At 42.2% G+C, this 24,436-nt stretch overlaps 1 protein-coding gene across 4 annotated transcripts in view; it reads right to left on the reverse strand.

The window, feature by feature from the left end:
- ST3GAL6 (ST3 beta-galactoside alpha-2,3-sialyltransferase 6) overlaps window positions 1-24,421 on the reverse strand; it is a 41,000-nt gene extending 16,579 nt beyond the window's left edge. Inside the window, exons 1-7 of one of the 4 annotated variants that reach the window (XM_026868611.1) lie at window positions 24,096-24,421; window positions 23,844-23,992; window positions 6,573-6,672; window positions 5,733-5,801; window positions 4,418-4,495; window positions 1,800-1,903; window positions 444-507 (exon numbers count right to left, since the gene is read on the reverse strand). In XM_026868611.1, the coding sequence (XP_026724412.1) occupies window positions 444-507; window positions 1,800-1,903; window positions 4,418-4,495; window positions 5,733-5,801; window positions 6,573-6,661 (404 nt within the window). In that variant the 5' untranslated portion in view covers window positions 6,662-6,672; window positions 23,844-23,992; window positions 24,096-24,421. Of the gene's footprint in view, window positions 1-443; window positions 508-1,799; window positions 1,904-4,417; window positions 4,496-5,732; window positions 5,802-6,572; window positions 6,673-8,139; window positions 8,142-13,188; window positions 13,196-23,843; window positions 24,033-24,095 lie in introns of those variants that run through there. The other 3 variants (XM_026868615.1, XM_026868602.1, XM_026868626.1) reach the window with 3 other exon arrangements.
- Window positions 24,422-24,436: the final 15 nt, after the last annotated feature.

Consider the following 24,436-nt stretch of genomic DNA (forward strand, 5'->3'; position numbering starts at 1 on the left):
ATGAGTAAGATTTCTTTTTGTGTAAAAACAGTCGTTGGGTTGGCATCTGCTTATCTCAGATATCCTCTTACACTAATAAGGACTTTGAAAGAGGAGGCCACATTCAATTTTTAAGGGGTGATTTCACTTTCCTCGGCATAAAAGACAGTACAGGAAGATGGGACTGTATTCAGCTAGCAAATTCCTAATGCACTTACAAAAAGAAACCTGTAAGTTTAAGTTCCCTCACAAAATAATTATTCTTGAATGCTGGTGCTATGTATGTTTAAAACCCAACTTATTTAAATCTTGGAATCAGTTACATATTGCTTGGACACTGTCAGTCAGATCTGCATCCTGGCTAACAAGCCATTTCATGACAATGCCACTGACATTCCTTTTCAGATAAATATTAAATACTAAAAATGCAGTGAACAGAAACAGCAACAAACAAACCATCTCACCTGTCATTTTCACTGGAAAGTCCACAGTTCTGAAGTCTTGAAAGGGCTAAACGAAAAAATTGCTCTAGAAAGCAAATATAAAGAAGATTAATGGAACTGTTCAGTGCTTTCCAATATAAAAATAAGCATACCACCCTGACCACAGCATTTTCAGACACAGTAGTTTTTATGCACTGTGCATAAAAAACTCAAGAACATTTGTAATTTAGGACCACAGGTCAACCAGTGATGCCAAAGAAATTCAGGTTTATCAGAGCTCCTTTCTGGGAAGCTTTTACTACCTGAACATGCCCTTGTGGGAAAATAGCATGTGATTTGTATTAAAAAAAAAAAAATCTTAGTCACAGTAAATAAGCACTGAGTTTCCAAGACCTGCATCCTAACTGAGTTTGTTTTTCCTTCTACCCACCTTCAGCTGAAACAGCAGCAGCCTTGACCCATGAGGAGGGGCCAGGGAAAGTAACAGCATTAGGTATCTTGGGAGGAGGCACCACACCAGCCTGTGCTCACTGGCCAAGCTGGGCAGAGGCACCTTCCCTTGGTGGGCAGGCACCTGCTGGACTCCCAACATGCCTCCAACTGAGAGGGGGCCTCAACTCATGCCCAAACGTGCTTCTCCTCACTGCAACCCCAGAAGTGCAGGAAAACACACCTTCCTTATTACACTGATGGAGGCAATTCCAGAGTCTAAAGCCCAGATTCACAGGGTACTAGGAAGGAACACTGTTCAATGCTAAAAATTTTGAGATGTGCAACTTTACAACCCTTTTCAAACAGGCTACTAAGACCCTTAGGGTCTCCAGACCAGTTTAATCTGCCCTGAGCAATGCGGGTAGCAGGCACAAGCCAGCAAACACTTTGCAGGCTTACAGCAGCCATGCAAGAGCAGGACTACCCCCTGCAGCCCCAGTGACACCTTCCCTGGTGGGAGAGGCCAGCCCAGTAAAAGGAAAAACTGGCCCAGCCTGGGGACTCTGGATCCTTACTGGCTTAAGTGTTGATCAAACCCCATCACACTGACCCAGCTAATATTACACCTAGCAAGGCACTAGTTAAATATTTTTAGCACTCCAACCCACATACAAACAAAAGGAAGCTGAATAAGCTCCACTCTTCCTCACTCCCACCTTTTTGGAGCTTCTCTGCTAAGAGGGGCACTCCAACACGGTGTTTTATTTGTTAAAAACAGTAAGGTGCCAGGTCAGAGGGAATAAATGAAACCATTAAGTCAGTGCTAGATACCCACGAAAAGGACTGGCATCAGTCAACAGGAAGGACCAGGGCCAGACATTTTGGTGGCATTACACACCATTTAGATATTTCTGTTTAAAAACAATGTACATGGGGAACACAAACCTGCTCTCTTTATTCCATAAGGTAGTTCAAACTTATCGCTCCCATGGAACTCCGCCACTCTGATAAAATCATTAGCACACAGGAATGGGTATATTTTGTCAACACTAATGAAGGGAAAAAGAAATCCACAAGATGTATTTGAATAAGCCAGTAATTCATGCAGTTGCTTTTTAAAAAGCTTTCTTTAGCCTACTTCAAGTATTATCAATTTTTAAAAGAAGAAAAGTCATGAACACAAGAAAGCAGGTGACAGAAAAGGGGAAGATTTTATAATGAAAAATATAAGTAGAGAGTGAGAGAAAAAGTTTTATAAAGTCATTAAAATTGCACAACTGAAAGCTTATACCATGAGACAGCATATTTAAGAGAATACATAACCCAGGAAGATAATTACTAACTTCAGGTTTGAAAAGTATGTAACAGAGGCAGCAAGGAAAGATAAGAGTTGTTCTTATATATGGCAATTTAATAAATAAGAATGAGATTTGAAACAAGATGTTTTAACTTGAAAATACCATCTCCTGAAGACATCAGCTTATTTGAGATGTGCTCCCATTCTAAACAGGTGGTACTTTATGGCTGTGCTGACATTAGTAAGTAGTTTGGGGTAACAGGAGTATGTCCATACAGCAAAAAAGTATGGAGTTCTCATGTCCACATTACACACAGCTCATTTGGTTTTTTACTCTGGACCAACTCCAGTAGGGTCCCACTGACTGAACACCCCTTAGCAGCTGCAGTACTTTGGATGTGCTTCTGCAATGCATCTTCTGGCTTAGGCAGAAGTCAGGTGTCTGAAAGGAGCCCAGTGCACAAGTGTCAGGGCCACCTTGCTAAGGGAAATGTGGCACAGAGGTCACAAGGTTTGCCACAACCACACATTGTCCTCTTGCAAACCAGAACACAGCAGCGTCGTACCTTATGAGCATCAAGATAGAAAGAATGGGTCACTTCTTTCTTCAAAAGACGGTGACCACAGACAAGGGTTATCTCATAGCACCCCCTATTACCACATCTGCCAAGTCAAGCCAAATGCATGAACAGCAGACCCAACTCTCTGACATGCTACCGTGCCCTTGGCTTCACCTTAGAGTTAAGTGGACATGCACTCACAGAACTGGTTGACTTCATAGCAATCCTGCACACTACCTCTTGTATTAAAATGTTAACACAGAAGTATACAGTCACAGCGACAAAAACCTAGTGTTGATCATAAATACTGACAGCCAGCACATGATTTGTTTCTCCATTAAGAATAAGCTGTGAAAAAACCCTCCCTCTCAGTTTCACAAATCAAGTATCTCACTCTAACCTCTACGTATTCAGAGGATACTAACAGTAAAAACAAAAAAACCTTACCAACAAAACCCAGCAGAACACCATGGCCCACACACAAAGAACTAGGCCATAGGTTAACTAAGCAGGACCAGCTAAATTTGAGACATCATGGACTAAACACCCACAATAAATTTCATAATTTGCCTTGCTGTTCAGAAACAGCTGGTAAGCTTAGACATAATAAATAATTTACCTACTGCAAAGAGATTCTTAATTCTACCTCTTCTAGCTCTGGTTCCTTTCCAGAAAGTAATTCTGACAGGCTAGAAATCCCTTCAACCTCCCCAGGCTACTGCCAAAGTGCACAGACCAGATCTTCAGCTCACACACACGATCTCTGTCAGAGCTATGGAAATACGCAAGACTCCCTCAGCTAAGACTTGGTCTAAATATCTTCCCAAGCTTTCTCAGAGCCATACTCAGTGTTTGCTCAGGTAAAACATAAAACCAACAATACAGCCTGTCTGCTTCTGGTCTTGTAGCAGTTCCCTGATCTCTCATTTAAGACTTGTGCTTCTAATAACAAAAGCTCCCAGTATTTCCTAACAAAACTCTTGGATGTACTTTTTTAACCAGACATCTCCTTTGTTTTGGGTTGAAGTTGTTCTTTTTTTCATCGGAGTGCTTTTTACAAAGGAAGCTTCTCTTCCTATGAGTACCTTACAGTGGAGGACACCTACACACAATTTAACAATACTATCAGAGGAACAAAAGCATGAATAATCCCAAATTTCATTAAAATTACATTCTATTAAAATTAAAATTCCATTGAAGGAGAAGAATCATTAAAGATTGGATTAATTTTTTCCACATTTCATACTCCTCTTTCTAATAAAATGAGGGTCCCACGCTGCTACAGAAATACTCAGCTAACAAAAAATCTTTACCTTTTAAATCCAGGTTCTTAATAGAATGATGGAGTTTCAGTCTTGGATGTGAAGGCTTGTTTTACAGTAAAGGGGGGTGGTGGTGATTAAAGGCTTGTATTTCAATCATTAAAACAGTTTCACTGTTACTAGCTACAGTATCTGAAGGGGAAGTATTTATTTATTCAGTACATACACCAGCAGCACACTGAGCTAGCTGTGGGTTTTGCTCAGATGCTGATCAGTGGCAAGCTAAACAATTTGTGTTGCCTCAACTAGTAAAAGCAGCAAATGAATCCAAGCCCAAAAGCTGTATTTCCAAAATGAAAAATAGTCCAGAATATGTACATAGCCTACTTCTACCTCAATCAGCACAGTATTTCCTTTCCTCCCCACTTCCCACAGAAGACTCACCCCAGTAAAGATCCAAATGCTGGTTTCAGGAGACAGGTGTCCAGCGCGTTCCTTCTCTCCACAGCCGTAGGTGGCAGCCTGAAAAAGAATTTCAAAGAAATAGCAAGAACAGGAATGGGTGGGAGCAACAAGGTAGGGAAACTTGGACAAGCCAAATTAGTAAGAACTGATTACCGAGTTAACACCACACCAAGCTTTTGTGATTACCTCTCTATTGTAAAGATTGATCTTTCTCGTTGAAGTAAGATTACTTTTACTAGTAAAGGCTTTTATCACAGGGTGCTGCTCCAAAGGGTCTGCAACCTCCCTTGGCTCAGCAACTATCAAAGCAGTCACAACCAGAGGCGAGATCTCAGGCCCACCTGCAGAGAAGCAGGACATGTGGGCTGAACCACCTCTGCAGCCATGCCAGAGAGCATCACCAGCGTCCCTCAGAGAGGAGAGGTGAAGAGACAGCACCACATAGGGTACTTCAAGGAAAATTAGATTCTCTGGGGATAAGGCATTCCTCTCATAATAAGGCTAAGACACTTATAAGCACATTCCCGCCTTGGCGATTTAGCCCAATTAATAACAAATATGAAGCACAGAAGAGAGGGTAAAGTTCAGTGAGAGCAACATGTGCATCTGGGCTGCATTAACAACAGAAGGATGAAATCACCACAGGAGAACCACAAGCCAAAGACACCATTAAGGTTAATTGCTTTTGGTAACCTTGAGTTGTCACGTGAATACTGACACTGAGAAAGCACCCTGTGAAACGTATCAGCTGGCCAGGTTGTTGCTTTCCAGCAGGAGCCTCACAGATGACATTCTGCAGGATGGCCTCAGCAAGAACAGGGACCTGCTTTTAAGTTCTAGCATAGGCACCCATTAGTCCTACAAACCTGATTGCAAGAATTTACTAGCACAAGATCTGCTTATACACGCATTTGCACACCACAAGTGAACAACACCTCTGATTTATTAAATTTGAAACACAAAAGTTGCCCTTGTAGCTCTGCTAATTTCATTCAGGCATAACTCAGAATCGCAGAAATTTGAAAGTTGTAAACAAATATTATTCTAACAATCCATTGCTTGTTACAGTCACTGTAACTGGCCGTAAATATTAACCAAACACTGGAGGCATGACATGGACAAATTCCTTTCTGCCAAACGTGTCACAGTTGTAACAGAAACAGCCGATGGACCCTGCTGTACAATAACCAGTTGAACAGGGAGCCTACAGACAAAGGCTATGGATTTTAATCTCAACCCCTCCCACCTGCCCAAACCCCAAACAAACAAAAAAACACTCAACTGCTGAACTTACTGAGTAACTCCACTAGTCTCATAGGAAGGAGGAGCCCTCACAGAGGCAGTCTGTCCATAAAAGCTAATCCTGAAAAAAGGGAAACATCACCAAACCATGGTTTGCGATAAACAAACCACAACAGAAAGCCATTCACATCAATTGTATGCTATAAACCAGAAAAAGAGGCATGTCAAGCACTACTTCTAAACACTACCATTGTGATCTTCAGAACACAAACACACTGGTCAGTCCTGGTCACAGCTGTGCAAAAGCCAGCGGAAACTCAACTTCTTCGATAAGCACCCTGAATTTTAGGTCCCAAGCCACCTGTCCTGTGCAGCCTGGAGACAGGGAAGGCTCACTTCTCACAAGGTTGCCACTGGGACTCAATAATTTTCAGCTTTTCAAAAGGTGCCCACTACACCTGCAGTTATTCCCATGTGTGGGGCAGGTCTCTCCCACATCACTTATCAGACATCTAAAGGAACAAGCTAACAAAAAACACACATGGAGTGGGAGGAGACATGGACACATGACACACACAAATAAGATCTCCCCACCTGAACAACTATTTTTCATGAAACTCAGAGAGGCTCCCTATCCTTGAGATTCTGACCTCTCCACACAACCAGGCTCAAACCCAACCCACTAGTAGGTTTAAACATGACACAAGAGGGGGCGACAGGACAGAACAGTCACATTCATTCCCTCACAGTACAAAAAACATCAACCACAAAATACCCACACAGAGTAGCAATCACTTCTGTTGATTACTAGCAAACAGCTGTTCAGCAACTCACAGCCACATCTCACACTCTCACAGTGTTTGCACTGCAAGTGAACAAATCATCACCATACCAGTAGAGGTTATTTCTCCACAGATTTCCGTGCAGTATACCATACATAACAGCAGCAGCCAGGATAAAAAACAGAAGAATTCGTTTCATGACTGGTAGACCTGAAATGTAAAGAAAAACAAACCAAATTTAAATCCACATTATACTATTAACATGTACTTTTATAAAGCATCTTGAAACCTATAGAAGAAAATCATCAACTGTTCACCACCACCATAAATTTGATCTCTCCAGTTTGATTTCTCACACAAAATCCCAGTGAGAGGCACTGAACACTGCTTTGCACCTACCACACATGCATGCTCTGCACCCAAGCACTAAGAGAGGTTCACTCTAGGTTCTCCTCGAGGACACAGGTAGAAAATGGGCTTTTCCAGAAACATGTCAGAGGAGGAGCTCCTTTCTGTCCACTGGCAGCCCAAAGAAACCTGCCTCTTGGGTCAGAAACTGGCCTTTACAGGTAGGTCCCTGTGTTTCTCCTCTTTCTTACGCCACCCACTATCAGTTTCCTTAATTACACAGTTAAACAAGCATTGGCACTTTGCAGGAGGCAGACAGGCTGATGCCGATGAAGCAGAACAGGGTATGAGCTGCCACAAGTTCCTACTGGATTTTTTAGGATCACTCAATATTCTTAAAGTCTGGTTTGGAGCATCTAAAGCTGCACTGAAGTTGTCTGCTTGTGCCTTCACATCCTGCAGAGTCTCCATCTCTTGACACAGGCCAGACTTCATTGCTCAAGTAACAGAAAAATGCTATTTTCACACATGGCAAAGCGAGGAAGAAAAGTTAGGACCCAATCTGTAGAATTTACTACATTATGGAGAAATAACAGAGAATGTGTTCATTTTTCACATAAGAGTTTTCACCTCACTGCACAGTCTAGTAAAAGAAAAACAGAAATATCAGAAGCTCATGTATCTGGCAAGACACACTGGAGGAAAATCAAGTTCTGCATTGCTCATGTCTAACACACTGAGCTGCCCTTTCAGTAGCTATGAATGAACTCTTGTTGCTTAATCTTGTGAAAGTCCAAAATAGACTTTCTGGCCACACATTGCTGTGGAAATTTACTTGAGAGCTATATCCTTCTATTATTTTCACTTGTCCCCCTGTCATGGTAAGCAGGCTCAATGCACACAATGCAGAAACACCTACTTGCACATCTATATTTTAAAGTGAAGGTAACAAACAGCTGTCCAGCAAAATCAAGCCAAATCCAATCATACTGCTGCATTTTCCAAGAGCAGAGCCTTGGCTTTATAGTTGGGGTTTTTTTGCAGGGGGGTTTTGTTGTTTTGGCTTTTAAATTCCATATTGCTTTTTAAAATATTTAGAGTTACTGTTATTTTAAACCTCTGTTAAACATCCCTAAGACAATAAAACTCCAAGCAGCTATAGTCCGAATGATTTTAGCAGTATGATTTACACTAGTACCATCTTAACATCATACCTTGTATTAAAGGCCAAGAAACTATTACAGAGCTGCATTTTGTTATTAGAAATTGAGAAGCAAACTACTGCCACTCGCATAGCTTGAAGAAATGCCTAGCTGAACTATTTGTTACAACTTGAGTGCAACAAGCCACCACTTCCTTACTTCCCCCTCCCCATATCCTTCACAGGAGTTTAATTGCAGAGTAAGAGTTTTATACAGCATCTAGCAGTAACCAAACCATGCCATGAACAAGCTATAATCCATCATTTTAAAGTATATCCTCCAGGCCGTCCCGCTCTATTCTGGATTTGCGGTTGCAATTTCAACCTTTCATCCCTTGTTGGGAAGCCACACTGCCTCCTTTACAGTTCCAACTCCCTTGAGTCTTCTTGAAGAGTCACTGCAATTTATTTTTTTTTTTGACAGACACTCTCAGCTTCTAGAGAAAAACCCTAAGTTTTATTAATAGTTTTGTAAGAGTCTTTCCCTAAAACTGCAAGAACATTATAAGAAAACTCACCTACCAGGTTTAGTCAAGTGTCACTAACAGCAATTGGCTCATCATCTTGCGTGCCACCATGTGGCATGTACAGGACAACCAGGTGGTCAGGCCCAGTCAGCATGGGTTTATGAAAGGCCAGTTCTGCTTGACAAACCTGATCTCCTATGACAAGATGATCTGCTTAGTGGATGAGGGAAAGGCTGTAGATGCTGTCTACCTAGACTTTAGTCAAGCTTTGGACACCGTTTCCCACAGCATTCTGGAGAAACTGGCTGGTCGCAGCTTAGATAGGTGTACTCTTCACTGAGTAACAAACCAGCCAGATGGCTGGGCCCAGAGTTGTGGTAAATGGAGTTAAATCCAGTTGGCGGCCGGTCATGAGCGGTAGCCCCAAGGGCTCAGTATTGGAACTAGTTCTGTTTAGTATCTTCATCAATTATCTGGATGAGGGGATCAAGTGCACCCTCAGTCAGTTTGCAGATGACACCCAGTTGGGTGGGAGTGTTGATCTGCTCGAGGGTAGGGAGGCTCTGCAGAGAGACCTGGACAGGCTGGAGCCATGGGCTGAGCCCAACTGGGGGAGTTTCACTAAGGGCAAATGCCGGGGGCTGCCCTTGGGCCACAACAACCCCCAGCAGCACTACAGGCTTGGGGAGGAGTGGCTGAAGAGCTGCCTGGCAGAAAAGGACCCAGAAATACTGACTGATAGTCAGCTGAATATGAGCCAGCACTGTGGCCAAGACATCCTACAGCATCCTAGCTTGTATCAGGAATAGTGTGACCAGCAGGACTAGGGCAGTGATTGTCCCCCTGTACTCAGCAGTGGTGAGGCCACACCTCAAGTACTGCGTTCAGTTTTGGGCCCCTCACTACAAGAAAGACACTGAGGTGCTGGAGTGTGTCCAGAGAAGGGCAATGAAGCTGGTGAAGGGCCTAGAGCACAAATCTTATGAGGAACAGCTGAAGGAACTGGGGTTGCTTAGCCTGGAGGAGGCTGAGGGGAGACCTTATCACTCTACCACTACCTGTAAGGAGGTTGTTGTGAGGTGGGTGTCAGTCTCTTCTCCCAAGTAACAAGGGATGAGAAGGAATGGCCTCAAGTTGCACCAGAGGAGGTTTACCTTGGATATTATGAAAAATTTCTGTACAGAAAGGGTTGTCAAGCAGTAGAACTGGTTGAGTCACCATTCTTCAAACAGTATCATAAGGATTCTGTAACAGCTTTCATTATCTTATATAGGACATTCAGCCTGGCACACACATGAGAATGGAGCATCATTAAGGGTCTACCCAACTCAGCTCTTAGGAACATAAAACAGTCTTTAATTATACAAGTGTCTTCTCAGCATCCCATCCTCCAGTGTCTGGCTTCATTCAGTGCTTTGAAGAGAGAAAGTTCTGTAGTCAAGAAAGATGGTCTTTTTAGTGAAGACTTTCTTAATGCGGTTTAGTAAACAGAATCATTACCTTGTTTACAGAAGAAATTATTCTGGGTGTACTTTTAATGGTGACAGCATTTTCCATTTCCCCCTCCCTATTTAAAGTAGCTTAGTGTTACAGAAAGTTAATAAAAGGAAAACAAACTCCTACAGTACAAATATTGCACTAGAAAACTCCCATAGTCAGAGATCTAAGAAAAAAGGCAATTGAGAGGACACAGTTCACATGTAAAATGACAGTTCTGTTCCAGTTTATTCATCGTAACACAAGACCCAGCATTTTAATTTAAGCCCCTCAACCTGACTGACACAGGTCATGGTGCCCTTAAGTCAAGGTCAGTCAGGTTAAGCAAAACAAGGAGGACAAGGAACAAAACTAATCCAATTCTCTCCTCTTTCCAAAAGGCCTATAGTGATCTACACAATGAAAGGGGTGAGGAACCCAGCACACCAATGCCTGATATTCACAGTGTTAGCTGGTCAATTTTCTGCAAGTAAGCAAGCAATGGGATGCATAAGCCTTGTAAAAAGACTGATGAGCATTTTTGATAGGAATCTAAGCTAGCTTCCACTGTTCAACCTCCCACCCCCACCAAAGCAGAGCTACAAGTACAGAATTAGACAAGACGGACTCTGTTACAGTATTAAGAGATCAACCTGCATCTCTGTCCTGGTTCAGCTAGGATAGGGTTAAGTTTCCCCAGCAGAGAAGGGGGAAGGGATCTCCAGGCAGGTTATTCATACCATGCTGATGTCAGGTCCAAGTGTGGGAGCGTGGGAACTCTTTCATTGGTGGCTTTGGTGGCAGGGAGCATACAAAATGCTTGTTCCGTGACCATTGCAGTATTTCTCTGTATATCTTTTGTCTTGCTTACTGTTATTGCTGTTTATTGTTGTTATCATTGCTACTGTTGTTGTTCAGATTGTTTGTCACACTGTTGTATTAAATTTCTTCTTATTTTAACCCAGGGTTTGTGCCTCACTTCCAGCCTGACCAGCTGAGGGTGGGGGAAAGGCAGTGGCAACGTGGTCTCCGGTCCTAGCAGGGGCTTAAACCAACACAGTCTCCTATGGACAGATGGGTCGACCCCATCTCCCACCAACTCATCACAGAGTCACACTCGGGTATATGAGAAATTAGCTATATAAGCCCAGAGGCTTTTGTTCCCTTGGTGGAAGTGGGGAACCAACATCCTCACCAGAGCTGCACCTTTACTTACAATTAGTCATTATTCTGCTACATCAGTAAACGTGGCATCTGGTAAGAGCCACTATCTCATAGCCTCTGTTTATCTTTCAACTTACACATGCAGTTGATGCAGCCATGCCACTGAATAATCACATGGTAAACTATAGCCATTGGGCTGGGCAATCACATGACCACACTGCAATTCTTCATAGCACTTGCAAGCCTTCTTTTTGCTTTCTTGCTTAAAATTAAGGTGTTTATAATACAAGGCAGGAGGCTTTTTTATCTGTCCTACTTTTTTTGTAAAACACCTTTGACTATCACTAAACAGTTAATAAATATTTAATTAAGTAGTTACTAAATTAAATACTATTCATCTTAAAACAATTTAACTCTATACCTAGTCTTGTGACAGTTTAACTTCTTGCTGCTGCAATTAACTGACAGCAGGAAAATTTCAGCTCACTCAGACCTCAAATTCCTACCCCTTTGTAGTTGTGGGGGAGGAAGGGAAGTCAGCTTGAAAATGTACTTTGAGTGGACCTTAAAATTTAAAGAGACAGCAGAAGCAGCATATAAAAGCCTACTAAAAAGTTTAAAAAGAAACATTAGGATTTTAAAGATGTAGTCAGTGTTTTGTGGGATCACCAGTCCTGCAGCACTACTTCCTTTCAGTCAGGGTGTAGGGCATGTCCCATGGAACCACACAGCAAAAGGACAACCAAGAAGGGAGTTTTTCTCATGTCATCATTTGTCTCAAGTTCAGCTGCCAAAATATGAGCACATCATGGCACATATCTACAAATTTCTTCTGCCAAATCTATGCACTACTTATTATTAACTCTTCTGGTTCTTGCTCTAAGTATGTGCATAGTTCATTAACTTACCCCCTCTTCAGGAAGGAAGAGCTGTAGAGGACAACGCAGTAGCACTGCAGCAGAGTCTTAAAGGTACTGAAGTGTCTGAGTCAGTCTAGTGCCTTCCCTCACACACTCCTTAAATGTTTTCATAATTTCCATTGCTCTTTTATGATTTTAGTTTATCAAGAAACAGAAGTCCTCAGAAATATTAAGTTTAAATAAGGAAGATATATTGGATTATCCAAGCAAAGCAGCCTTTAATCAAAACTACATTTCTAACTCCAACAACAGTGACTTAGTTTTGAAGTGGTAAGTTTAACAGCATCTTAATTGGAAAAGATTCTTCCAAACCTGCCCCACCCCATACAAAACCAAAGCAGTTATTCCTGTTCCTGAAGGCCTGCACAAACCAAGACAACAAAAAATTAAGGTTTTACTGTGTCAAAATGTCATTGGAGACTTCCATCATCACACTGCACGTACAATCTTTAGCAGCAGTTAAAGACTTTTCCTTCACTGGAAGATAAGACATTTTCTGGCTCTTTCTGCCCTAATCTCTTTCAATGATAAGGGGATAAGCAGAAGAGTTTGCTGACTATGAAATCTAGAGACTTCTTCCCCTCCAAGAGCATACAGAACCAACCATTTACTTCCACAGCATCCTGATAACTGAAAAAAGACAGCCTTCCTCCAGAGACAAAGCTTCTCTTTGTTAAGGAAGGTTTCCAATGTTTACCCTCAATTTCCCCTTTCTCCAACTACAGCAGAAGACCTGAAAAGAATTAGGAAGATCATATTTTCTCCAAGTACTCAAAAGCACACAATGATGTCCAGTAGATGTTACTAAATCACAGTAGTAGCAATGTTCAGTCGATTTAGTCTACCCTTGTTCTTCCTTAAGCTACTACAGCCAGAAATGCAGCCTCTACTGACATTAATCTACTGGGGAGAGACAGACCAGAGCTGTGTCCACCTTTGACCTTTTGCATGGCTGCACACTAACTCAGGACAGGCTGCAAGAGTTACTAGATGGGGTATAGGGCCTAAGAGATTGCCTCCCTCCCTTTCATCATCCTGCTAATGGGGAAACCTATTCTGTACCATAAGAGACAGCGATACATTTATCACTTTGTGGACAATTCATGATTATTTTATTCCATTTCTGACTATAACTGACAGACACCAGTACTTTGCTCCTCACCAGAACATGCCTGCCAACTGGGTCAAGCAAGGAGGAAAAGAAACTTAATATTTTTCATTGACAAACGCTATTTCAGTTCGCTTCTGTCCAAAATCTTCAAGGAGATGTCTGCATGACTTTCCCTCATGTGACTCTCCAGTCCTACTCAAACTCACAAACTCTTTCCATGCAGGCATACCCTTTGGCTAAAAGGTACTAATAAAGAATCCAAGTCCACTCAAGTCTATTTTCACCCCCTGCAATTCTAATTTACCTAGACAGGATGGCTGGTAGAAGAGGGAGGTTAAGCTCCCTTCCAAAAGGCTGTGGGCAGGCCCAGGAACAAGCAGTTTATCTCTGTGCCTTGGGCATAACAGGCAGCACAACACCTACGCCTCCAAACCTTCATCTCCAGCCCTGAAATCTCACATCATTCCCATTACCACCTCTAAATTAAGTCAATCAGGTATGGTGGCTTGTTCTAGCCAAAACTAAGCCCTCCAACATTTCAGGCAAGATCTGAAAAACATGAGCTTGCAGCCTTCCAGGAAGACATGCCATCAACTGGGAGAGTTTGGCAAAAGCTGCTGAAGATCTGCAGGCCCCAACTAACTCTTGTTCTCACCTTTTTATCTGGTGCAGTATCATCTGTTCGACAGTGTAACTTCTCTTCCTCTTCCCTCCCTCTGCCTGAGCACACAGCAGCTTTTCACATGCCCAACAGCAGGAGCAGGAACAGAAAAAAACGAAAAGGCCAGAGAAAAAGAGAGGTTGCACGCACTCATCGGACTCTTTCTTGGATAGCAAGACAACATGTGTACAAGCCTAGGTCAAGTTATTAAAAGCTTTTTAACAGTCCCCCTTTTGGCTGCAAAAACCTGCTGTGATCCTGTTCTCAGAGGCAGCGTGATCAATGATGTGCATTGTTTGACAAAGATATCACTTCTGGGCCTACCAGTGCAAAATTTAATGTCACTTATACTGACACCAAATACTAGTTCCATGGATGAAAAACAGGCGTACAAAGCATCGCCAGTGTATCCTGCCAGAAAATCCTGATAAGCAAAACACGATGGAGCACAGGCATTAGATACCACTGAAATGGCCCTCAAATAGGAGCAGTATGTGGTGCAACTGTCTGATGCTGAGTTAATTAGCCCTGCTGGGAGGCAGAACATGTTACCTCCAGCTTGGGGCTATCGCAGAGTTATGATGTCACCCTTGAGAATCGAGCTAATATTCCGGCTCAGTGCGATGTGGATCCCTGGCACCAGCTCAAGGTGACAGCATGCTCCGTTGCATGGTGTAGACGCACAATTAAAACTGCAGGTGTAAAAGAGATAACTGGTTTGATATTTCTCAGCTAGTGAATGTTGGGTTTAATTATTTTTCCCCTCCAAGATAAAGAACAATATTCCCTAATGTTCCAAAATGGCTTGGGGCTCATTCCAACAATGGACACACTTTCTGTAGCAGTTAAACACTGCTAACTTGAGTTTTAAAGTCACCCCTGAGTAGATCTAAATCCAGCTTGTGGCTTTGAACCAAAAAAGAACAATAACAACCATTAAATTCTCACCTAACTGGTGCTTTCTAATCATTACAGATTTCCAAAAACCTTGCCTATAATTATGATCAAGAATAAGATCAAGTCCACAGCCTCAGCTTCTTGTCTGCTTTTGTGCTTTGAGGTGAGGACTGGAACAAGTGGTCAACTTATGTAAAGGTGCACAGAGTTTGGGAACAGACATTTCCTTATGCTTTCCCCATCCTATCCCTCCACAGGCCTCCCCCCAGCACACTTTTTTTTTCCCTCCTCCTCCAGTGCACTTGAACACAGACTAGCTAGTTACAGCCATGCCCAGCAGCCAGAGAGATGCAGTGCAGTACAAAAAGAACTACTTTGTGATTGGTCAAAAGGTAACTAGTGCATGCAAAGTCCAAAACAGGTATAAGCTGAGAACAGATAGCTCTGCTTCCTCAACTCCCAAAGTTTTAATCAAAGCAAACACCACAAATCCAGCCCTAACTACACCTTAAAAAAAAAAAAAAATCATCACAAATTTCAGCTGTAGCTGAAAGATTTCTTCCATCCCTGTTGTACTCTCTCAGATTAACCTTTAAAGCTTTAGCCAGCCAGGCTACTAGGCTGCTATTTATATATTACACATCAGATGTGTCTGTATAATACATGATAGAACAAAATACAGAGAATGAGTGGTATAAATCCATGCAGCTCCTCCTGCATACTGTGGGGATGACACTGTTCCTTCTCAGCCTATGTTTCCCCTCTTCCTTCAGCTCTTCTTCCAGAAAGACTGGAATATAAACAAGCCATGCAACATGTTCTGGGGGTCAGAGTTCAAGACATTTTCTCCTTGTACTTTGATTTGCATAACTGAAAAACTTAATGTCAACCTGAGATGCTCTTTCTGAAAGAATAGAGCATCATGGTTTTGAGCTAGTTTGCTTCATTACCACCTTTTAAACAACAAAAACCACAGATACTACACAATGCTTGAGAAAGCAGAAAATTATTAATAAATATATATCCCACTACAACATCAGTTACTCATTCACACCCACTGTTCTTTGTCCCTGAGTGCCTGGAGAGCCAGAGGCTTGAGGTCAAACAAACAATCCTTCTTAGGTTTCCCAGTGAGAAAAGATGGAAAAAAGTGTAAAGAGAAAAGGCTGGAAATACCCAGATTAGTCAGGTTTCAAAACAGTTCAGTTACAAATCATAACAGCTCACAATTTTTCCTCCCCAGAAACCATGATCAATCTAAATAAAGGCCCAACCAGAGAATTTTATCTCTATTACACGTGCACATTCACTACAGCATTAAGTTCACCTTCAAACAAGGCACACTTTGTCTTCTAATAATGCCTAGGATATCTAAAACATCCAGCTCTGGCTGATTTGGAGCTAGTGATTTAACCTCAGCTCTCACAAAAATAGCTGGGAATTACAAAACTCAATCTACCAGTCAGCTTGGGGAAAACAAAGAATAATCTCAACCCTAGGCTAAAACAAATGACAAAAAAACCCCAAACCAAACCACTCACAAGCAATATTAGGACTCCCAAGGGTAGAGGGAATGTTTGGTTTGGGCTTTTTTGAAAAGAAAAAAGCTAACAGAGAGCTGATTTACTTCCTTCACTACCAGCACCTGGAGAGTGAAATGCTCCCCATCTACATCAACAGAAAGTCTCAAATAAATCAAGACTAATTTCTTACTTAATCACAATAGTATAAATCCTGATTTGTACTGGTGTCAGAATCTGTCCCTGAAGAGACACAGGTGCTTTTCATATGACTAGTTTTCACAGTAGCATTTGCAAGCCCCAGTCATAATTAAGTCCAAATACGCACCACCAGCCATCATCCGATGCCACAGCTCTTTCCAGCAGAATTTTTAGACCCCATATTTTAAAAAGCAACAAGCTACATGGTGCAGGTTTATGTGAATTAAGAGGCCCAGCAAGGTGTTGAACATACTCCTACCAGCATACAAAACTGAATGGTTTAAATTTTCATTGAAATAACATGCAAAGCACGTCTGTAGTCAGAGCCCCAAACCTATTAAGTTGACTTATGCTGTGTTGCTCCCCATCTTGTCTCAATTGCTGGGAAAAGAAAAAAAAAAACAAAAACAACCCACCCCAACAAAACAGCAAACCCACAAAAAAACCCAAACCCCCCAGCTGTTTTTGAGAAGGAATTTACTCCAACAGCAGATTCTGCAAGTCAATCTGCTGCAAGGGAGAGCTCTGGGATTCTCAGGAATGCAGTAAAACAAGTCAGTGAAAAGTGTAAAGCTAAATTAATTCAGGGAGGGAAGAAAATGAAGATAAGTGGTAGCACTTACCCCACAGTACTACTAAATCCTGGAAGTCTCCCAGGGCAGCGATCCTGCCAGCTCAGGAGAAAGCTGCAGAACATTAAGTTTGAGCAGCTTCTCTGATAACATTAATAACTTATATTTCCAGCACTCTCAATTCAGCATTTCAGTGAACACATTCATATTGCCTTTGGATCTTCTAATACACACCTTAACTGCTAACTATTATAAGAAAACTAAACCAAATCTGACAGTGCCAAACTGGAAAAGCTTGAATATTATAAATATTAAGGCTATTTTCAAAAGCCTTCTTTATATGTAGCATTGTTTTCTTAGCACTACAGCTCAGAAATAACAAACCATAAGAAAAGCTCTAATGAGCAACTTCATAACTATGAGAATGCTTTATGGATGTAAAATGTTTTTGAGCTAACACAGAACTGTTGTACAGGTTGCAGCAAAGCCTGTATCTGATCCCCTAAAGGCTTTTAGTGTTTTGTTTAATTTCTTAAAGTGAATACAGGAAAAACTACCACATTGAATATCCAAACAGCACTTACTCTGAGGAATGAGAGCTGAGATACATAGCATAGTTGAAAAATGTAGTCCTGAGGAAGATTTAAGACAGCATGTAAAGTCCTAACTGACATCTTCTCTAATGGGAAAAGGTGTTAATGAATCCACGTTTAAAAAAAAATAAATTTGTAAGGTAATTAGTTTTCCAAGAGGAACAAAGATGTAGGTATATGTGACTTCAGCATTCAGAGTATCAACAATTGTGTGTTTCCTCATACAAAGCTGAAATCAAATTCATAATAAAAACCCAGGACAAAGTAGCTGGCTGAAAGACATAAAACCACAACTGGAATTCTTCACAGAGCAACTGTCAGCTGCTGTAAGGGAACTTGGCTCCTTATGGAAAAGTTTGAACAAGTTAATTTACATATTTCTGTGTATACAGAGCTACAAAATGACACTACAACAGCCTATGTTGCAGTGCTAACTTTTAGTGGGTATTCATCCTAAAGTAGAGTTCATAGCCCTGAATTTTGCACCTTAGTTTCCTTACCTATACCGAGGAAAGCTAATTATCTCTGATAGTAATCTTCAATTGCCATCTGTCTGAGAGGAAAGCTGCCTCAATTAGTCAGTAGGGAACGCTGGGAAAGCATATATGCTTTTCTCCGTGCTACACAGAGATGCCCATTTAGGACTTTCAGACCTCAATCCTCGCTAAAAGTTAAACAACACATTTCCTCCCCAAAACTGAAAATTGATGTATCACTGTTCTGAGGGTTTTTTCAGTTGGCTGGGATTTTTATTTTTATTTTAAAAGAACAGTCACCCCTAAAACTGAGGGGAGTCAAAGGTGCATTTCACCCCACCCACACAGGTGAAAGAGATCTTTCATGGTCTCACAGACCTGCTGCTGGGGTTGCCCTGTAGTGGCCCAAATGCCTGGGAGCCCAACTTTGAGCCAGGCAGCGTGGGGGCAGCCTTCCTGCCAGGGCAGGCTGCCCACACACAGCCTGGTCCCCGCTGCACCCGTGGCTTCACACAGCACCTTCTGCTCCACATTCTCAGCTAACTCCACCAGTTTGTTACTTTCTAAGCCAAGTCTGGGTTGCTGTAAGTGAAAGTGTCCATTTTTGCTGTTCAGTTCTCAGTTTCAACAGCCCCTCAATGCTTCAGCAAAATGAAGGGAGTTTCTTCAGGACTGTAGAATTTTACACAGATTAGCTGTCCTCCCCTACCTGATCTTTGCTGAGCATGGGGTTTGCTCAGGCTGTATGTGTATCTCCTCTGAAGATAAGAGTAAAGGGGTAAGCCCTGGGACAACACCATGCTCACCTCCCCAGGAGTCACAGCAGGGCGATAGACTTCTGTGGCACAGGTCTACTCTTCCAGACCCAAACTGGCCCACGCTGCAGCAGGGATAAAACACTGTCTGGTATTTACTTCAGCATAAAACTGGAAGCACTCCAGAGCAAGAGACACTGTAAGCACGACTCAGCGTTGCCTACTGACGTCTTTTCCTTTCTAACGTGAACACACCAAATGCAGCTCGGTCTCCAGCACCACACATCCTATCAGATTGCTGTTCATGCCACAGATGACGCAGAATGCCATTAGAGCATGAAATGCAGTGCAGTAAAAGGCTTTTTGTTCTGTTACATCGCATGTGTTCTCAGCATGAAATGAGATTTATGCAATCACAGCCTATATGCATGGGTGCGTGTTGTCCTTTTTTTCCTTCCCTACAGAACTGTTGAACCCCTTTGACTAATTTCAGTCAAATTTGAAAAATTAGGAACTTAATGCGTTTGAGACCTCAAGTTTTGCAAAAATAAACAGGCAGCTGGGTAGAACAAAGAAACCCTATAAGCTCATCCTTCATTAAAGATCAGAAAGTTTACGTGAAAAAAACATCAGAGACCTGGTTTCATTACACCTGCTTGTCACACAGTTGTGTGGCTCAGATAACGTAGGAGCCTCTGCCCATTACACAAACCAAAAAGTGCTAAAATTTTGAAAAGCCTTGCACAAACATATAAGCATCCAAATTTCCTAAAGCAGTTGCCTGAAATTAAACGTTTTAAATACCCTTTCCAGTCACCTAACAGATAGTGTTGGCTGACTTCAGACACCCAACTCCAAAAAAAGTCACTCTGATACCAGCCAGTATTTATTATAGGAAAGATTATCTGTGAAATCTGAAGAATGAGATGCATATTCTATTTCACTCCACCATTCTTAACAAAAAGCTCTGAACATTCTCAATTTAGATTAGAAATCTTTAAACTAATACAAAACCTAAGGTTTGAGGCTAAGCCATCTAAGAAACAATGTCCCAAGCTGAAAACAAATTATGGCATGCCATTAGCACAGGAGGAATAAAAATAGGCTATTCCATTTCAATTGCCCCAATGAAAATAAAGTAACAGCATTTTCTTAACATGTTTTGTAAGAAAAGGCAGTCAATCTTGAGAAACTGTAAAAATGGTATTTACACTGACCAGTATTTTAACCATCTGGTTAGTTCAAACCCAGTCTACATGCCTGGCCTGTGCTCCACTGCACAAGGTGAGCAACACAGGCACAAGAAACAGCCTGCTATGTCAGAGCCATGTCCATCCAGCCCCCTCATCTGCCTCCAGCAGCCACAGAGGGAGATGCTATTGAGGGGCAGCACATTGTGGACATTTAGTGGTCTGTTCCCCTTGTCCACACATCCCCCTTGCAGCACCTACAATTGGTTAGTATGTGAGTTGGAGGACAACATCCCAGCCTACTTCTTTTAGCATCCTTTTACAGACTTGCCAATGTCTGCGCTGGGGAACCAGGGCAGAAAAAAGGACAGGAAACCCACCAAAGCAGACTGAAGTGACACTGCTACATCAGAGCTGCTGAACCATGGGGCACTTCACTGCCACAGTCCTGAGGCCCTTTATTTTTTGAGAATGGGGAATTAAAACTGCCATGGGTGGTTATCAAATTGAGGAGGAAAGGATAGGCTTATATAGCCTTCGAGATTCTCAGCTGAGCCAAGTCAGTCCCTCTGTCTCATTAAATATTGCAAAACATTTGGGCAAGCAGAGCTAGCTGCAGTTTTCCCTCAACTGTTTCCAGCAAAACCCAGGCTTTTCCCAGCTAACCAAAAGAGAAGGCAGTAACTTGTCTACACAAGGGGCACAATCAAGACTAGCTGCCACATGCTAGCAAGCCTCGTACGCACTCACCAATACAGACAAATTCCAACTTGCACAAGATTAAATGGAGCCATAATATTAAATCGACTTGATGAAGTGCCAGAGCAAGTGTTCTGTTCAAACAAACCCCACAGGGTTATCTCCCATCTACGCCACTAACCCTCCTCCTGGTTTCAGTCCCACACGTTAACTTCAGACTACCTGAAGCACTGTGAAGATCAAGGTGATAGTGTTTCCCAAGTGCTCAGATGTGACACTGGTGGAGGACACAGGCAGGTTCAAGAACTTCAAAGAAATGGGAAATATCCATTTTGACTGTCAAAAGATGAACAAGGTGGTGCTTTGATTCAGCAACAACAGCTCTTAGCAGCAAGCACCTCTGTCTCTCCTCACTGGAGGGAGGAAAACCCACAAGTTCCTTCCCTGCACTGACCCTTGCATTGTGCTTGGGGTACTTGTACGCTCCTTTGCCTAAACAGATCATCTTCCCCACACAGGTCATCGTTTAGCCAAAAAACTGTGTCAGCACAACACACTCGCAAAACTTAGCTGCCCAGGAGGGAGCTACATAAACCAACAATTACATTGGAAAACAGAAAAAAAGTATAATGGCAAAAACACAACTTCTATTCCTTGTTACCCTGGGAAAGAGACCCCTCCTCCTTCATGCAATATCATTTGTATTTTATACACATACACGTTCTGTATTAACTATTAAATGGCCATTACATGTGCATATTTCCCCTGCCTACCCCTGTTAAGGCTCAGGGAAAGCTGGTGCCGTGGCCCCTCACACCACTCATCTCACTGCTGGCCACAGGACTCCGGGAAGCAGCAGCAAAGGAAAGCAACGGCCAGCCACCACTGTGCTGCAAAAGCATCAGTCTGCAGATCCAGCCTAACAAAGAGCTTTTCTGAGCTCTGCAAGCAAGTGAGCCTTATTTTAGCCTTTCTGACTGGTGCTCAAAGGGCTAGAAACTGGGTTTTTAAGTGTGAGTTGAAGAGTCTGTGAAAATCTAAGACTGCTAGCCACCCACCTCACAAATAAAGTTTCCTACTGACTAGTGGCCCAAAAGAAAGCCATATTCCTGGGGAATGGACTATAAATCTATAGGGGAATGGACTACAAATCAACAGATGTTAAGAAGAGTTTCAATGGTTAAGTCTGAACTTTATTCCTGTCTGCTCTTTAAACTAGTTCCTCGATTATTCCACTCCTCCCCCCCCAACAGAAGGGAGCACCAGCTTTGTGGCTCCAAGTTTTTGAGCCTTCCCTTCCCAGCCAGGGCAAGCAGGGGCTATTCAAGTTTTTGCCTTGCTCCTCCTGGCTCCCCACGGATGCTGGAATGTAAAGAATAGCTCTAGCACAATGTACTCCCAGCTTTACTGCTGCTGCCGGGGCTGGGAACAGAGGCAACACACAACAGTTACAAGCAAACTTTGTGTATTATCTGGGGGACACTCTGTTGCAGTGCTGTAAAGGGTCTTCCTCCTGAGATGTCACGAACAACCAACTTTGAACACTGGAGAGCCACCTCATTCAAACAAAATGAACTTTAAAAGGACATGATGTTTTAAGATGATGGGTAACAGCACACAGAAAGAAGCACTACAGCAAAGTATTTTACCACATTCTGCACCTGCATTTGTTCAATGCATTTTTAAAAAGGTAGTGATACCACATGCAAGCCACATGTTCCCTATTTTTACTTCATAGCACACACTAACTAACGCTGCCCATCACTTTCCAGCTTTTTAACCTTTCTGTACAAATAGCAGCTACTGATAGCTGTGATTAATGCACTGAGCTGCAAAGTGAGGGCAAATTCATCTCCCCGAACTACTGAAAGATGACTTGCAAAGGAAACCCCTTGCATATTGCATTTTCCTTCGACCTCAATACACATCAAGAAAAATCAAGGTTTTAGGTTCTTCTGTAGACCTGGAGGATAAAAGAAAGATTTCACACTTCAAGAAGTTCACATGCCAAGTAATAAAGAAGTTTTATTTAATTTCCCTTGAAGACTATGAATAGGAACAGAAGTAGTCATAAGTAATGTAGCAAAACTGGAAGTAGAAGAAAGTGGATTAATGGGGAAGTTCAGGGGGGTTTTTCTGCTACAAAGTTCTTGGTCTTCTGAGTAAACAGATGGTAGAAAATAGACACTCAAAATGAAAAAACCCTGTACACTCGTTACCCCATAAATTAACTTCCCAATATAATTTACTAGCATGTCTATAAGGCTAGAAAAACTGATTAATTATTCAAATGAATGACAAATGAGTTGCCACAAGTTTGATAATTTAAACTCCTCTTAATCGCACAGTGCACATTTTAACAGATTTAGCTAAAGCAGTGCAAGCATCTGTAAGGAAAGAGATCTATGAAAAGTAATACTTTATCTTGAGACTGTTCCCAAAACACTCTTAACTAGGGAGCCACAGCAGAGTATCTCACATGCACACAATAAAAACAACCTTTCATGCTTATGAGTAAAAGAACCTTAATGTTAAGGTACAAAGACAAACAAAGATCTTGTGCTACAGTTCAAGCTATACCATGGAAAAAAAAAAAAATAAATAATGAAAGCCTTTCCTCACAAGCCTCTGAGTCAATGGCATGGACTGCCTCACAGAGATCCACAATGGTCTTGCAAGTTATACCTTCAAATGACCCATCTGACTTCATTCTCTTCCAGGCCAAAATACCTGAGCCCCCAGCAGCATATGAAGCAATACGCAAAAAGAAAACCACAAATCAGCCAAAGCAGGTTTATGAGAACTTTCCCAAGCCTGTCTTGGGAGGATGGATCAAACCTTTACTGAAAGGCACTAATCATGGCGTGCCCAGAGACTAACAATGAAAACAAGACAGGGATAAAAGCGCTGATGGCACAAAGAAGCTATCATAAGAAAGACTATTCCCACTCCCTGCTGCCTCCTATCCAAAAATGATCACACAGGGAAGAAAGCAATCATCCAAAATCTCTAAAACTCCTCTGCTTGTAAGCTTTCAAAGGTCTGAGGAGGTGGCGAAGGAGAAGCGCAGACAGTGCTCATCAAAATAATGTCTACCAATCACCTTGTCTAGCCAAAAACCACGAGTCGCTTATCTCCCCACTTCTTTACAAGTTCAGTCCCAGGCACTTGTTATCTTCCCACCAGCTTTCAGGTTTTGCTGTCCTGACTACACCCTCTGCAGCTGCTCCCACGGGTGATTCCCCAACAGGCAATTGCTTCCACAGAGAAATTTTCCTCCTGATTTTGAAAAGAGGGTGTTTGGACACTGGGGATTCTCAGGGGACAGGATAGGTCCCCTATAGTCACGATGACCCTTAAGGGGACCATGGGATTTACCCACCTTTAATACCGCTGCTTTAACAAACAGCTCTAAGCTTAAAGAGTAACTTAATTGACTGATTCAGTTCACCGGAGAGACAGCCATGCTAAATAAGTAGGTGCAACTAGCTGGAAAGAAAGATCCATAGATTTATTTCATGTAGGTGGGAAGAAAAACAGCTGGTGCAATCTTACATATGGAAGCAAAGCTATTTTAATTTCAGAAATATCACTTCTGTGACCAGTTAGGAATATGTCCTATTCAGAAACGCAAGGGTAGGAAGCCTCACTCCACACGTATTTCTTTTTCCTTTAAGCCCGCCCTGAACTTAGTTTAAGTTTAGGAGTGATCAGTCTAGTACC

This window comes from Athene cunicularia (genome assembly GCF_003259725.1).
Source record: "Athene cunicularia isolate RWA chromosome 1 unlocalized genomic scaffold, athCun1 chr1_part1, whole genome shotgun sequence".
NCBI lineage: Eukaryota > Metazoa > Chordata > Aves > Strigiformes > Strigidae > Athene > Athene cunicularia.